Consider the following 13,432-nt stretch of genomic DNA (forward strand, 5'->3'; position numbering starts at 1 on the left):
CAGTGCAAGTCCCATTGTTGGTTGTCATCTACATCAACGATTTGGATGAGAATGTGCAAGATTCAGTTCGTAGATTTTCAGACATGGATGTCAAGGAGCATCCTCCCATGTATTCTCATTGACATCCATCAGAAGTAGGGGTCCAGAACCAGAACCATCTAATTTTCTTTAAATGTTTAGATATTTGTTCTGTACCCTTGCCATCTCTTCTTTGAATGCTCCATTCAAACACTGACACACCTTTCTAGCCCACTTTTTCTAAATCTCTCAGTCTAGTGTAAATGGCTTTGTATACGATACAATATAACTTTATTTATCACAGGAGGGAAATTGATCTGCCAACAGTCATAAAAGACAGATACATGAAACATGAAATGAATGTGACAAGTGGAAAGGATTGGGGATGTACAAATATTGGGGAGGGGGAGTGGGAGGGGAGTCAGTCCATTCCACAACAGAAGGGGGAGGAGTTGTACAGTTTTGATAGCCATAGGGAAGAAGGATCTCCTGTGGCATTCTGTACTGCATCTAGATGGAACCAATCTGTTGCTGAAGGTACTCCTCAGGTTGACCAGTGTGTCATGGAGGGGTGAGCTTTATTGTCCAAGATGCTCTGCAGTTTGAGGAGCATCTTCCCCTCCAAGACCACCTGCCACAAATCCAACTCCGCCCCCAGGACAGAGCCAGTCTTCCTGATGAGTTTGTTAATCCTGTTGGCGTCCGCAGCCTTCGCCCAGCTGCCCCAGCACACGAAGGCGAAGAAGGTGGCACTCGCTACCACTGATTGGTAAAATATCTGTAGCATCTTACTCCAGACTTTGAAGGAGTGGAGCCTTCTTAAAAAGTACAGCCGGCTCTGTCTCTTCTTGTACAGGGCCTCAGCACTCCTGGACCAGTCCAGTTTACTGGCCAGGTACACCCCAAGGTATTTGTACTCCGTGGTAAACTGCACATGCACGCCATTGATGGAGACAGGGGACTGGGGTGTTCCTCTCCTCCTAAAGTCCACAACTAACTCCTTAGTCTTGCCGGTGTTGAGCTGCAGGCGATTCAGCCAACACCACTGAACAAAGTCATCGACTACATCTCTGATTTCAGCTTCCCTTCCCTCACTGATGCAGCCCACGATTGCAGAGTCATCCAAAGACTTCTGCAGGTGACAGGAGTCAGTTATATCTGAAGTCCAAGGTGTAGATGGTGAACAGGAATGATGAGGGGACCGTCCCGTGTGGCCCGTGTTGCTCACTACCTGGGTCGTATAAAGTGCCTAAAGCCAATAACAATGGCAACTTAGGAATAGGAACCCTTGCAAATCTCCATGCTGATCACTTTAAAGAGGGAATAAATGGCATAATTCAGATGCCAGCAGAAGTACGATATTGTAAAATGAAAGATAAATCCAGGTATTCAAATGTTTTTTTTAAATAGAAAAATAACATTAGTATATATTTATGCAAGTTTAAACTGAAACCTATTATGCTGATACTGATGTCATGAGCAACAATAATGTTTCAAATTGTGTTCCCATAGGCAGAAAACAGAAGGATATTTTACAGGCAAATGTAAATAAGTATATTTAAATGATAATTATACCTGCACCAATGGTTTCCTGTAATTCATAGTGTTTCAACAGCTCTTCGTCATCAACTGCCATAGTAGACCATCAACTTTAACCTTACTTCAATCCGTACCTGAAATAATTATAAAACACATTAGAATAGTTCTACTTGCATTCATCCTTCAAATTAGTGGGAAATAGAGATTCGGTCAGGTGAAGGTCTTCAGCAAAGTAAACAAAAACAAGTGGCTACAACGAATAATCAATGTTACTACAGCCACAAATGCTAATGTTTTAATATACTTCATGTTAATCCAAGCTCCAGAAAGGATATTGTAGAAATTTATGGAGGATATTTCCAGGGATGAAGATTTGGGTTTCAGGAAAAAATAACTAACTTGCAGTTGTTTATTCTGAAACAAAAAAGCAACTTGAAAGGAGAGGCTTCAAATTCTGAGAAAGTAGGGTGCAGAAAATATGTCCACCCTATTCACTCCACCAAAAAGGTAGATGAAGGATCTCGAATGGAAACGTCACCAATTATTTTTCCTCCAGAGATGCTGCCTGACTCGATGAGTTACTCCAGCATTTTGTGTCTATCCACCAGAGAGGTAAAAATCCCAGAACAGGGCGCTCACTTAACTTTTTTTCCCTGTTGCCAGTCGTGCAACCTCGGCAGCATTTTAGGTTGCCAAATCACAGTTTAGGTGGTCATTTAAGATGGCTTGCATGACGCGTGCGATAATGTGCTCGGACGAAGTGCGTAGTTACCAGTCGGAATTATGCTCAATGAAGCATTCACATATTATTTCTGCTTCAAATAAAGTCACAAACTAAACATATTCACCAATCAAGACAGGATATATACCACAATGACATGCAGCAAAATTACAATACAGTGTATCATCTCTTTTTACACATTGCAATGAATGCAATTTCTATTATCTCTTTCCACTTCCAAACAAAAATATGGTTATTCAGCATATGATCAATCTCGGTGAGACCGAGCGCAGGCTTGGCAATCACTTCTCAAAACACCTCCACTCAGTTTGCAATAACCAACCTGATCTCCCGGTGGCCCAGCACTTCAACTCCCCCTCCCATTCCGAATCCGACCTTTCTATACTGGGCCTCCTCCATGGCCAGAGTGAGGCCCACCGCAAATTGGAGGAACAGCACCTCATATTTTGCTTGGGTAGTTTACACCCCAGTAGTATGAACATTGGCTTCTCCAATTTCAGGTAGTCCTTGCTTACTCCCTCCTTCCCCTCCCATTCCCAGCTCTCCCACAGCCTACTGTCAACGCCTCTTCCTTTCTTTATCCCGCCCCCACCCCTCCCGACATCAGTCTGAAGAAGGGTCTCGACCCGAAACGTCGCCTATTTCCTTCGCTCCGTAGATGCTGCCTCACCTGCTGAGTTTCTCCTACATTTTCGTCTACCCATTCACACAAGTTCTGTTATTCCATTTTCCACACCCACTCCCTGCACATTAGGGGCAATTTTACAGAGACTAGTTAACCTACAAAGCCAATGCGTCTTTGGGATGTGGGAGGAAACCCACATGCTTGCAGGGAGAATGTGCAAATTCAACACAGACAGAACAGGATCGAACAGATCTCTGGCGTGTGAGGCAGCAAGTCCACCAGCTATGCCACTATATTTTATTTTCCAACACACAATAAATTATACGTTGATAACTTTGGTTACTAAAAAAAAAAGAAACTATCCATTTTGAGTCTTAAATCTCTAAGTGACGCTATGTCCCCCTTTACAGGTACTGTATGTTTTAATTCAGTTCAAGGCTATTGGGGCAGTACATTGGCCATATATTTGCTGCTTCAAATTGCCAGAGACCTGGAATTGATCCTGAATATGGGTGCTGTCTGTATGGAGTTTTGTTTTCTCGTTTATAACATTGTTTACAGAGTACTATGTTTACATATTCTGTTGTGCTGCTGCAAGTAAGGATTTCGTTGCTCTAACTGGGACGTGAGAGAATAAAACACTCTTGACTTACGTTGTTGATGTGTGGGATAGAACTAGAGTACGGGTGATCGGTGGTCAGCACGGACTCGGTGGGCCGAAGGGCCTATTTCCACGCTGTATCTTTAAATTAAACTATCTTATATATATTATACTAAAACTCTGTTCTTGACCGGTTTTGGCGATCTCTGCTACGGTTTCCGAGAGAACGGCGCCACCTACGGCCGTCATTTTTGGCCACCTCGCTAAGAGTCCCCCTCCGCCATAAGTGTGCCAAGGATTTTTCCCGTCGATGAAATATGACAGAGATATTAATGATTTTACAAAATTCTCCATTCTCTCTGTTGCCCCCGCTGGCAGCAGGGGTGAGGGACTATAAAACCAGGAAGTGGTGTGCCTCATTCAGTCTCTTCAAGATGGAGGAAGGCAGAGGGTCACGTTTCTCTGAGCTGTGAATAACACTGAACACATGTCCACACAACTATGAGTAAGTACCCTTAATGTGGTTTGAAAATGAAAATATGGTTAAAGTAAAAAAGCACTGCCTGCAAATGGTTGTTTGGGTTGAAATAAAAAGGCACTCTCTCTCCCTGCCTCCTCTCCTCCCCCCTCTCTCTCCTCCCCCCCTCGCCCCCCCCCCCTCCCCTCCCCCCACTGTCCCACCCCTAAACTCCACCCCTCCCCTCCACACACCCACCCAATACCCCCCTTCCCTCCACCCTCCCTGCTCCCCACCTCTCCCCCTCTCAGCACATCCTCTCCCCTCTCTCCCCCTCCTCCTCTCCCCCCCCTCTTTTTCTCCCCCTCCTCCACTCCATCCCCTCCACCACCGTCCCTCCCCTAAACCCCCCTCCCCGCCCACACACCCCTACCCTCCACCTCCCTGCTCCCCACCTCCCCCTCTCAGCACACCCTCTCTCCCACCCTCCCCCCTCTCTCCCCTCCCCCTCTCTTTCTCCCCTCCATCTCCTCCCCTCAACCAACCTCCCCTCCCCCCTCCCCTCACCCCCCCTCCCTGCCCCCCCACCTCTCCCCTCCCTACCTCACCCCCCTCTCAGCACCCCCCCTCTCCCTCTCCTCCCCCCCCTCACCCACCCTTCCTCTTCTCCTCCTCCCCGCCCTCCTCTCCCTCTTGCCCCACTCTCTGTGTTTCTGTCTCTCTCTCCGTCTCTGCCCCTTCTCTCTCTGCCTTCTCTCTCTGCCCTCACTCTCATCCCGCCCCTCCCCCCTCTAGATGTGACTGCAAGTTGGGGGCTATGCGTCAGTAGATACGGCGGTTATGGGGTAAAAGGAGCAAATTAATAATATTAATATTATATCAAGGGGGGGTAATTAGCGCGAGTGCGGGGGGGGGGGGAAGATAGTTAGTGTGTGTGACGCTGCATGCCGCCAACCCCCCCCCCCCCACAACCGCATGTTGGGGGAACAGACCCAACGGGTCTGCACTTGGTCTAGTAAACACTAAAACCAGAGGAAATGTAAAAAAGGGTTTCTACCCGAAACGTCACCCAATTTTTTCTATCCAGAGATGCTGGCTGTTCCATGGAGTTCCCCCGCACAATTAAAGCATGGAATAGTCTTCACCCTACCATGGGTACCAACCAGATGCAACTAAATTTATGGTAGCATTTTTTTTTCCCCAAGAACCCTTTTTTGCTTAAGTCCAAGTCAAGAGTCAAGAGAGTTTTATTGTCATGTGTCCCAGATAGGGCAATGAAATTCTTGCTTGCTGCAGCACAACATAATATGTAAACATAACACAGAACAGGAAATAAAGGTTCAGTGCGTCTATATACTATAGACCATATATATACACACAATAAATAGATAAAATGCAATAGACTGTTATTTTTCAGAGTTTGGTGGTGGTGGGTCCACCAATTTAAATTCCTTTTCAAAAATGGAGGATCAGGAAACCAAGAAGCAAGAGTTACTCCAGGGAGTTACTGCAGCTCCAGGGAGTGATTCTGCGTTGTTTTTCAGGAGTCGCGGTGAGGCAGCGACCGGACAGCAATGGCGGCCAGAGCTCCCACAATGCAAAGGGAGGGAGAAAGTGGCCGACGCCGACCAGTTGTCGTGGCAGTGCGCTTGTGCAGGGCCGCACATGCGCACAACCACGGCCGATGATGTGCTCGACCGAGTGGAGACCCGCGACCCGAGCGGAGAGCTAGCGCCGAGAGCCGAGAGCCGGCGCCGAGTGGAGAGCCGAGAGCGAGCGCCGAGCCGAGAGCTAGAGCCGAGCGGAGACCCGAGCGCCGAGAGACGAGAGCTAGCACCGAGGGGAGACCCGAGAGCTAGAGCCAAGACCAGACACGGATGGCGGGCGGGTGTCCCGGTTGCTTGTCAAGCCGGGCAAAATGGCATGGCTTTTAGGTTGCCCGGCAGGACTAAGTTGCCAGTGGCACCCGGGCAACTGTTAATTTCCAGCCCTGCAGTAGCAAATTTAAAGTTATCAGGATTACAGGGTTTTGACAAACAAAAACGTTCACCCAAGCAATGGCAAGGTTTTGCAATTCACTACTCAAAAACACAGGAAGGATATGGCCTTCCAATGTTCTACAGAGCCAAGGACAGGGCTGGGAAGTGGGATTAATCCAATGTTTTCATCAATACAGATAAAACATCTCTTGCGTTCTTTGAATAAGATAATCTTGCTGCACATTGGTGACTATTTTGCTCCTTGCACTTTGTGACGTTTCAATTATTCTCACTATTGGCACATTCCCTGGAACCCTATTTTGAAGAGAACATTTAAAAATAAAATTTCGGGGGAATTTGTATAGCGAAAAGACATGGAACGGAACTAAGAGATGTAACCTCATGAACTGCCGACTTTGAATGTCAAGGGAACGTGGCAGGTTTATCACCAGTTGGAGATGATCAATACTAACAGTTGTGTCACACTAATGATACATATCACTTATCAGTCCAAGATTGGATCTTATCCAGATCTTGATGTATGCTGGCACAGACAATTCCATGTTCTGAAGTGTTGTGAATGGAAGTGAACACTGTTCAATAATCTGTAAACATTTGCATTGGGTTTTTTTCAGGGATAGAAAATCAAAGATTAAGTATCTGAAGATTGCCCTGTAGCCACTATCCTGAGAAATTCCTGAAACAATATCTTGATGGCACACTTTGTCAAATGTGGTCTTGACGAAGGGTAATCACTTTCATCTCATCTCGAAAATTTGGCCCAATGGTATTTAGACCAAGATTACAATTAGTTCATGGGCAGAATGTTCAAGCAGAATCCAAACAGAGCACCAGATTACACTTTTCAATGGCACTAAATAGCTGGATTGCATAATTTCCATCTTGTTCCAGATAGAACATTCCTGCATAATGTTTCACAACAGTGCTTAGGAAAGCCTATTCATGAACAGCCCTTACATATAAGTGAGCGTTTGGGAGACCAGCTGTATGGAATTGCTGACTGCGGTGAAGCTGCAGGTATGTACTGACATGTGAGAACCTGGCTCAAGGCCACATTCCCAACGCGAACTATTCCCATTCTAACGGGAGCGGAACCATGCTGTCAACCATGTCGAGTTCCAGGCAACCCAAAGAGAGATGGTGGAAAAACAAATAGACCAAGTGTGATGCCAGATGAGGTGCTAATGAGAGAAAGTCCAAGCAAAATGGACAGGCCCTTCTTTCCACAACCATATACAGTGATGTCCAGACAAGAAATAAGGTGACGGTCCAGTCGCCAGAAAGAGTCAAATATGATTGAAACACATTATATGTGAAAAATTATCATTGTTGTGATAGTCCATGAATGCTGCAGATTGAAGTTGAGACTGTGGGGGATCAGTCCCAAGACTTCCAAATTGATGATCCAAGAATGCACGAGTCTGAGGTGGAGACTATGCACAACCATAATCGAGATGATGAACTGGTGTAGCAGGACATGATCAGAATCCAGTACAGAGGTAGTGGCCAGACCAAAGCGTCAGAGAAGATCACCCGAGAGATAAGAGGTCTAAGAGATGTGTTGACATGTGAAAGTGATGCGTTATCAATCTAACGAATGCCATATCCTAAATCCTAAATCATGGGTCGGCAAGCTTGTTCTACATAGGGGCCAGGCCGCATGACTGTGAGTGGATGGCGGGCCACATCTATCACGTGTACACATGGATCACGCCCCCATCCTGCCCGGATGGCAGGCATCAAATCATGTGTTCTCATAGATCTCGCCCCTTTGAGGACACCACCCGCACAGGCCCCTAGTTACGGGCGCTCACGAACATGGCTATTTTTCTCTCTCAACCCCATTCTCCTGCCTTCACCCCATAACCTTTAATGCCCTTCCTAATCAAGAACTTATCAATCGCCACTTTAAAAATGTCATAAAAAGGGACCGCAGATGCTGGTTTATACCAAAGATAGATACAAAATGCTGGAAAAACTCAACAAGTCCGGTAATATCTCTGGACAAAATTGATATGTGACGTTTCGGGTTGAGACCCATCTTTAATCTGAATCGGATGCTACCTGACCTGCTAAATTGCGCCAGCATTTTGCCTCCATCTTAAAAATAACCAATGTTGACCTCCACAGTTGTCTATGACAATGATTCCAACAGATTTGCCACTGTCTGGTTAAATAAATTTCTCCTCAACTCCATTCTAAAGGTGTCCTCTGGTTCTAGACTCTCCAATTATGGCAAATACCCTTTCCATGTTCGTGGTAGACCTTTCATTAGCTGGTAGCTTTCAATGAGATACTCCTTCATTATTCTAAACTCCAGTGAGTACAGGCCCAGAGCCTTCAAATGTTCCTTATACATTAACCCAATCATCCCTGGGATCATTCTCGTAAACCGTTTCAAAACCAGCACATCCTCCCTCAGATATGGGACCCCAAAACTGCTCACAACATTCCCAATGTGGCCTTACCAGTGCCTATAAATCCTCACCATTACATCCGTGCTTTTATATTCGAGCCACCTCGAAATATATACTAACATTGTATTTGCTTTCCTCTGTTTTCTTTCATGTTTAGTTATTTAAATGACTGTTTAGGCAGCTCTTTTTTTCACATTTAAAATGTTAACAAGCATTACATGTTTTTAATTATCTTAAAATGTTACCAACCAAGTTTACTGTAACCATAAAAAGACAGTGTTAGAGTAACTGAACAGAAAGACATCTCTGGAGAACATGGATAAACGATGTTTCGGGCAGGGACCCTTCTTCACGGCCAAGTTTGCTGTCGTTGTGTTTTTTTTTAAGTAAACCAGCACCTGCAGTTTCTTGTGTCACTAAAGAAACTAATTGGCAATGACGTTACTTTAGGGCAGGTATCCCTGTGGGATGCAAAAGCTATTCCACGGTTGTAAGATGTTTCTCAGACACTTTCACTGAGTACCCCAAGGATGAAAGAAGCCTTCTTTCCTACCAACCTCAAGGAAAGCCTAGGTGATACCGGGCCCAATACAGTAAATCAGATAGTAGACAAGATTTATATGGCCATGGGCCAAATGTATACAAATGCAACTAGGCCGCACGGACAACTTGGTCGGCATGGGCAAATTGGGCCAAAAAGGCCTGTTTCAATGTTGCATTGATCCATGAGTCTAAATAAATGGGGGGGGGGGGGAGTGTAGATGTTGGAAATTTGAAATACTGCAGAAAATGCTGAAAAATACTCCGTATATCAGGCAAAATTGCTGGGAGGATTTCAGATCAACGGCTTTTCCCGTCACGGTGGCGCAGCGGGAGAGTTCCAGACCGGATCCCAGTGTAAAGTTATAACCAACTCCCCGCCGCCTTCTCGCCGGTGCCGGAGCGCTGTTGCTCAGGGTGGCATCGGCCGTCTCCCGGCGCCTACCTTGCTCACAGCTCCCGCGCCCTGACCCGGGACCGGCTCCGGCTCCGCGCGCTCGTCTCACTTTTTAAACTCAGCTCGAGCCCAACGATCAAATTTCCCTCCTTCGGTCATAACTTCCTGTCCGATGCGGAGCGGCCAATCAGCTCGTGGCCGGCGTGCACACTGGGAGTGGCCGGGGGACTCGAGTCTTAACATGAAGACAGGCACAACAAGCTGGAGGAACTCAGCGGGATAGGCAGCATCTCCGGAGAGAAGGAATAGGTGACATTTCGGGTCGAGAACCTTCTTCAGACTGCGACTTACTTTCGTCGATTCACGCGGTTAATCACGCAGCGGCAATGGAACTTAACACACGCAAATCAGTTACAAAAAGCTGGAGTAACTTTCTTTCCTCCTCTCTGCTTGCTTATTGAAGCAACTGTTTCCACTGCCACCGCGGGCTTCCTGTCCTTCGCGTATAAACACGCAACTGAGTCCGTATATCTTTTGGAGTTTATATTTGCATCTCATAATCTACGGAAAATACATTAAGGTAGCAATGTTACAACATTTTGAGATATTAAAAATCAAGTCTGCAATTTATCCCATCAGATAAAGCATTAAAAAACGTTTAGTTTGACACCTAATTCACTTTCATATCTTCAGTATTAATAAAGTTATGGCCATTTTCATACTAGAAAATTATCATCTTGTTCCCTATTGATTTTCCATTGACTTAACACAAAAGCTGTGATCAAGAACAGTCTAAAGCCCATAACTTTATTAAAAATTAAGAGAACTGAAAGAAATTTTCAGTTATTATAGATTGAAGCATTCTGAAACAAATATTAAACAATCTTACTTGGATGACCTGAAATTAAAGCATATAATTAGTTAGTTACCCAATTGTAGCTAATTCCAAAATTCAATTACTAGATCTAAACATCTATCCATTTCTTAAGGAAAGATTAACATTTTTAAATAGCCTAAGCGTCCAAATAACATTCAAAAATAATTCACAATAAAACATGATTTTTAAATTTCATTTACATTAATTTATAGGCCAAATGGAAGGAATTTAGTGTTCAATTGCTGTAAATTAATGGCCATTTATATCAGCTTTCGGATGGAATCCTGTGGAACGCGCTGATTTAGAACGTTCACATTGCAGTAGATTTGTGCCCCAAATGCCCAGAAAAATACTGTGGGATTTAATGGGGCCCCAAATTAGCTACTCGCAACATAAAATTTTGTATAAAGGGATCTTAAGAAGCCCTTTTTAATGTAAAAATAAACAACCTACCTTCCGTTGTCCCCTGTATGAGATCCGGCCCGTTGTCGGCGGTCGCGGGTTTAGAGGTTAATTTTTAACTTACTATAATAATTAAATAAACCCATAAAATGTAAAAATAGCTCCAGCGAGCGAAACTCGAAGCAATTTTTCGTCAGCAACTTAGTAGGCTGAACAAACTCGATTTGAACAGCCTAGGGAAAATCGCGTTTTAAACCCACCCCCCTCTAGACGGCGCCATAATCGCACACACGGGCTGGGACAGATCTTCAGCGACGCTTAAGGTAGGTTTTGCAACATACCTACAAATCAGTTACAAAAAGCTGGAGTAACTTTCTTTCCTCCTCTCTACTTGCTTATTGAATTGAATTGAATTGCATACCTTTATTGTCATTCAGACCTTACGGTTTGAACAAAATTTCGTGCCTGCAGTCATACATACAATCATACAATAATAAACAACAATAAACACAAATTAACATCCACCACAGTGTATCCTCCAAGCACCTCCTCACTGTGGTGGAGGCAAAAATGTCAGGGTAACTGTCTCTTCCCTCCTCTTCTCCCTCTGCGCTGAGGCGATTCCCCACCGGGCGATGGCATAAACAGTCCCACGGCTCACCGAACCCCGCAAACGGGCCGGTTCAAACACCGCGGCCCGGGGTGGTCGAAGCTGCCGCCCTCCAGTACAGCGGACGCGGCCGCTGGCCCACAGCTGAACCCAGGACTCAGGTCAGGTTAGAACATGGGACGCCAGCCACCGGTGCACCGTTCCAGCCCCAAGCCGGATCGCCCTCACGTGAGTGCCGTTCCTCCCTCGAGCTGGGCCACTCCGACGGGAGTGCCGTTCCATCCTCTGGCTGGGCCACTCCGACAGGAGTGCCATTCCACCTCGGGCTGGGCCACTCCGACGGGAGTGCCACAGCCCCTCACAGGAGAGTCTCAGCCCCTCGCCAGGCCGCCCTCACGGGAGCGTCACAGCCCCTCACGGGAGCGTAGTTCCAGCCCCGAGCTGGGCAGCCTTCACGGGAGCGAGCCCAGGGCGAGTCCTGTCAGGCTGCCTCCGGAGCCTCGAGGTCGCCAGCTCCGCCATTAGGCCTCAGCGCAGACAGAGGCAGAGAAGGGGGATACGACAAAAAATTCATATTCCCCCGAAGGGAGAGACAGCAAGCCCCGTTTCAAACCCCCCCCCACCCCCGCATAAACACAACCTAAAAACGTAACTAGACAAAACAAAAAAAAAACAACACAAAAAAGTAAAGACAAACGGACTGCAGGCGAGCCGCAGCCTTTCACCAGCGCCGCCACTTCCGGAATTGAAGCAACTGTTTCCACTGCCACCGCGGGCTTCCTGTTCTTCACGTATAAACACGCGACTGAGTCCGTATATCTTTTGGAGTTTATATTTGCATCCCATAATCTATGGAAAATACATTAAGGTAGCAATGTTACAACATTTTGAGATATTAAAAATCAAGTCTGCAACGCGCTGGTTTGGAACGCTGCCATTGTGGTGGATTTGAAGCCCATATGGCATGAAAGATACTGCGGGATTAAATGGGCCCCCAAGTCAGCTACTCGCAACATAAAATTTTGTATAAAGAGATCTTAAGAAGCCCGTTTTAATGTAAAATTAAATAACCTACCTTGCCTTGTCCCCTACATGAGATCCGTCCCGTTGTTGGGGTTTGCGGCTTTAGAGGATGATTTTTAATCTACTGTAACAAGTAAATAACCCAATTTAGTTTAAATATAGCTGCAGCAAACGAATTTCGCAGTGATTTTTCGTCAGCTACTAATTAGGCTGAACAACATCGATTTCAACAGCCTAGAGAAAATCGCGTTTTAAACCCGCCCCCCTCTCAAAGGCGCCAAAGTCGCGCACGCAGGCAGCGGCAGAACTGCAGCGCCGATGAAGGTAAGTTTTGCAACATGCCTAATTAAGGTTGGAAAAGAGAGAGCGTACGGATAGGTATAGATTAAAGGAGAGCCAATAGAATAAGGCAGTGTTCTGGATATCGGTAATTGTTCATTCGAAAAAAAAGTTTGATATTTAGTACGTTGTTTACAGAATGTGCCAACAGCATTTATATCGGGGAATAAGGAAAGATCATTACATCAAACAAATATTTTATGTCTGTCTTCATGGAAGAAGAGGAAATAAACCTCTTGCATGTAGTGGAGAACCAATGCCTGGCATATAAATTAATGGAACAGAAAGGCAATAAATCTCCAAAATCAGTTGACTTACATTGAAGGAGGTTGGTGTGCCAACAGTGGATGCACTAGTTACCTTCCAAAATTTCATAATATTATCAAAGATTGGAAGGCAACAAATGTAATCCACTATTTAGAGAAGGGGGGAGGGGGAGAAATACAATCTACCTCATTATCCCGAACCCATTTATAACGGATTTCAGTTAGAGCGGATGGAGCGTCCCCACAGTTATCAGACACCACTACCTCTTTAAGAACACATGGTGCTAGTTACACTGCAGATCTCATTGAAATTGACAAACAATTGCTTCAATCTGTAAGTTATTGGGGCAAATCCTCCAAAATCATGGAAGAACTCGGATAAGGACATGGACATTTTAAAAAGACAAATTTGCTGGCTGCAACGGAAAAAACCCCAATCCACAAATCTATCTGGCCCGTGGACTGGGGCATCAAACAACTGTGCGAATTGGGGTGGACAGGAAAGGCTGAGACGGAGATAACGAGATTATCTTGGATACACAAAGGATAGGTATGTTACAAAACGTACCTGAATCGTGG

At 45.5% G+C, this 13,432-nt stretch overlaps 1 protein-coding gene across 1 annotated transcript in view; it reads right to left on the bottom strand.

The window, feature by feature from the left end:
• The window catches only part of melk (maternal embryonic leucine zipper kinase), a 77,680-nt gene extending 68,144 nt beyond the window's left edge, over window positions 1–9,536 (bottom strand). Inside the window, exons 1-2 of the mRNA XM_055632721.1 lie at window positions 9,385–9,536; window positions 1,594–1,691 (exon numbers count right to left, since the gene is read on the bottom strand). Of these exons, the coding sequence (XP_055488696.1) occupies window positions 1,594–1,654 (61 nt within the window). The 5' untranslated portion in view covers window positions 1,655–1,691; window positions 9,385–9,536. The remainder of the gene's footprint in view (window positions 1–1,593; window positions 1,692–9,384) is intronic.
• Window positions 9,537–13,432: the final 3,896 nt, after the last annotated feature.

This window comes from Leucoraja erinacea, chromosome 3 (assembly GCF_028641065.1).
Source record: "Leucoraja erinacea ecotype New England chromosome 3, Leri_hhj_1, whole genome shotgun sequence".
In the NCBI taxonomy this organism is placed as follows: Eukaryota; Metazoa; Chordata; class Chondrichthyes; order Rajiformes; family Rajidae; genus Leucoraja; species Leucoraja erinaceus.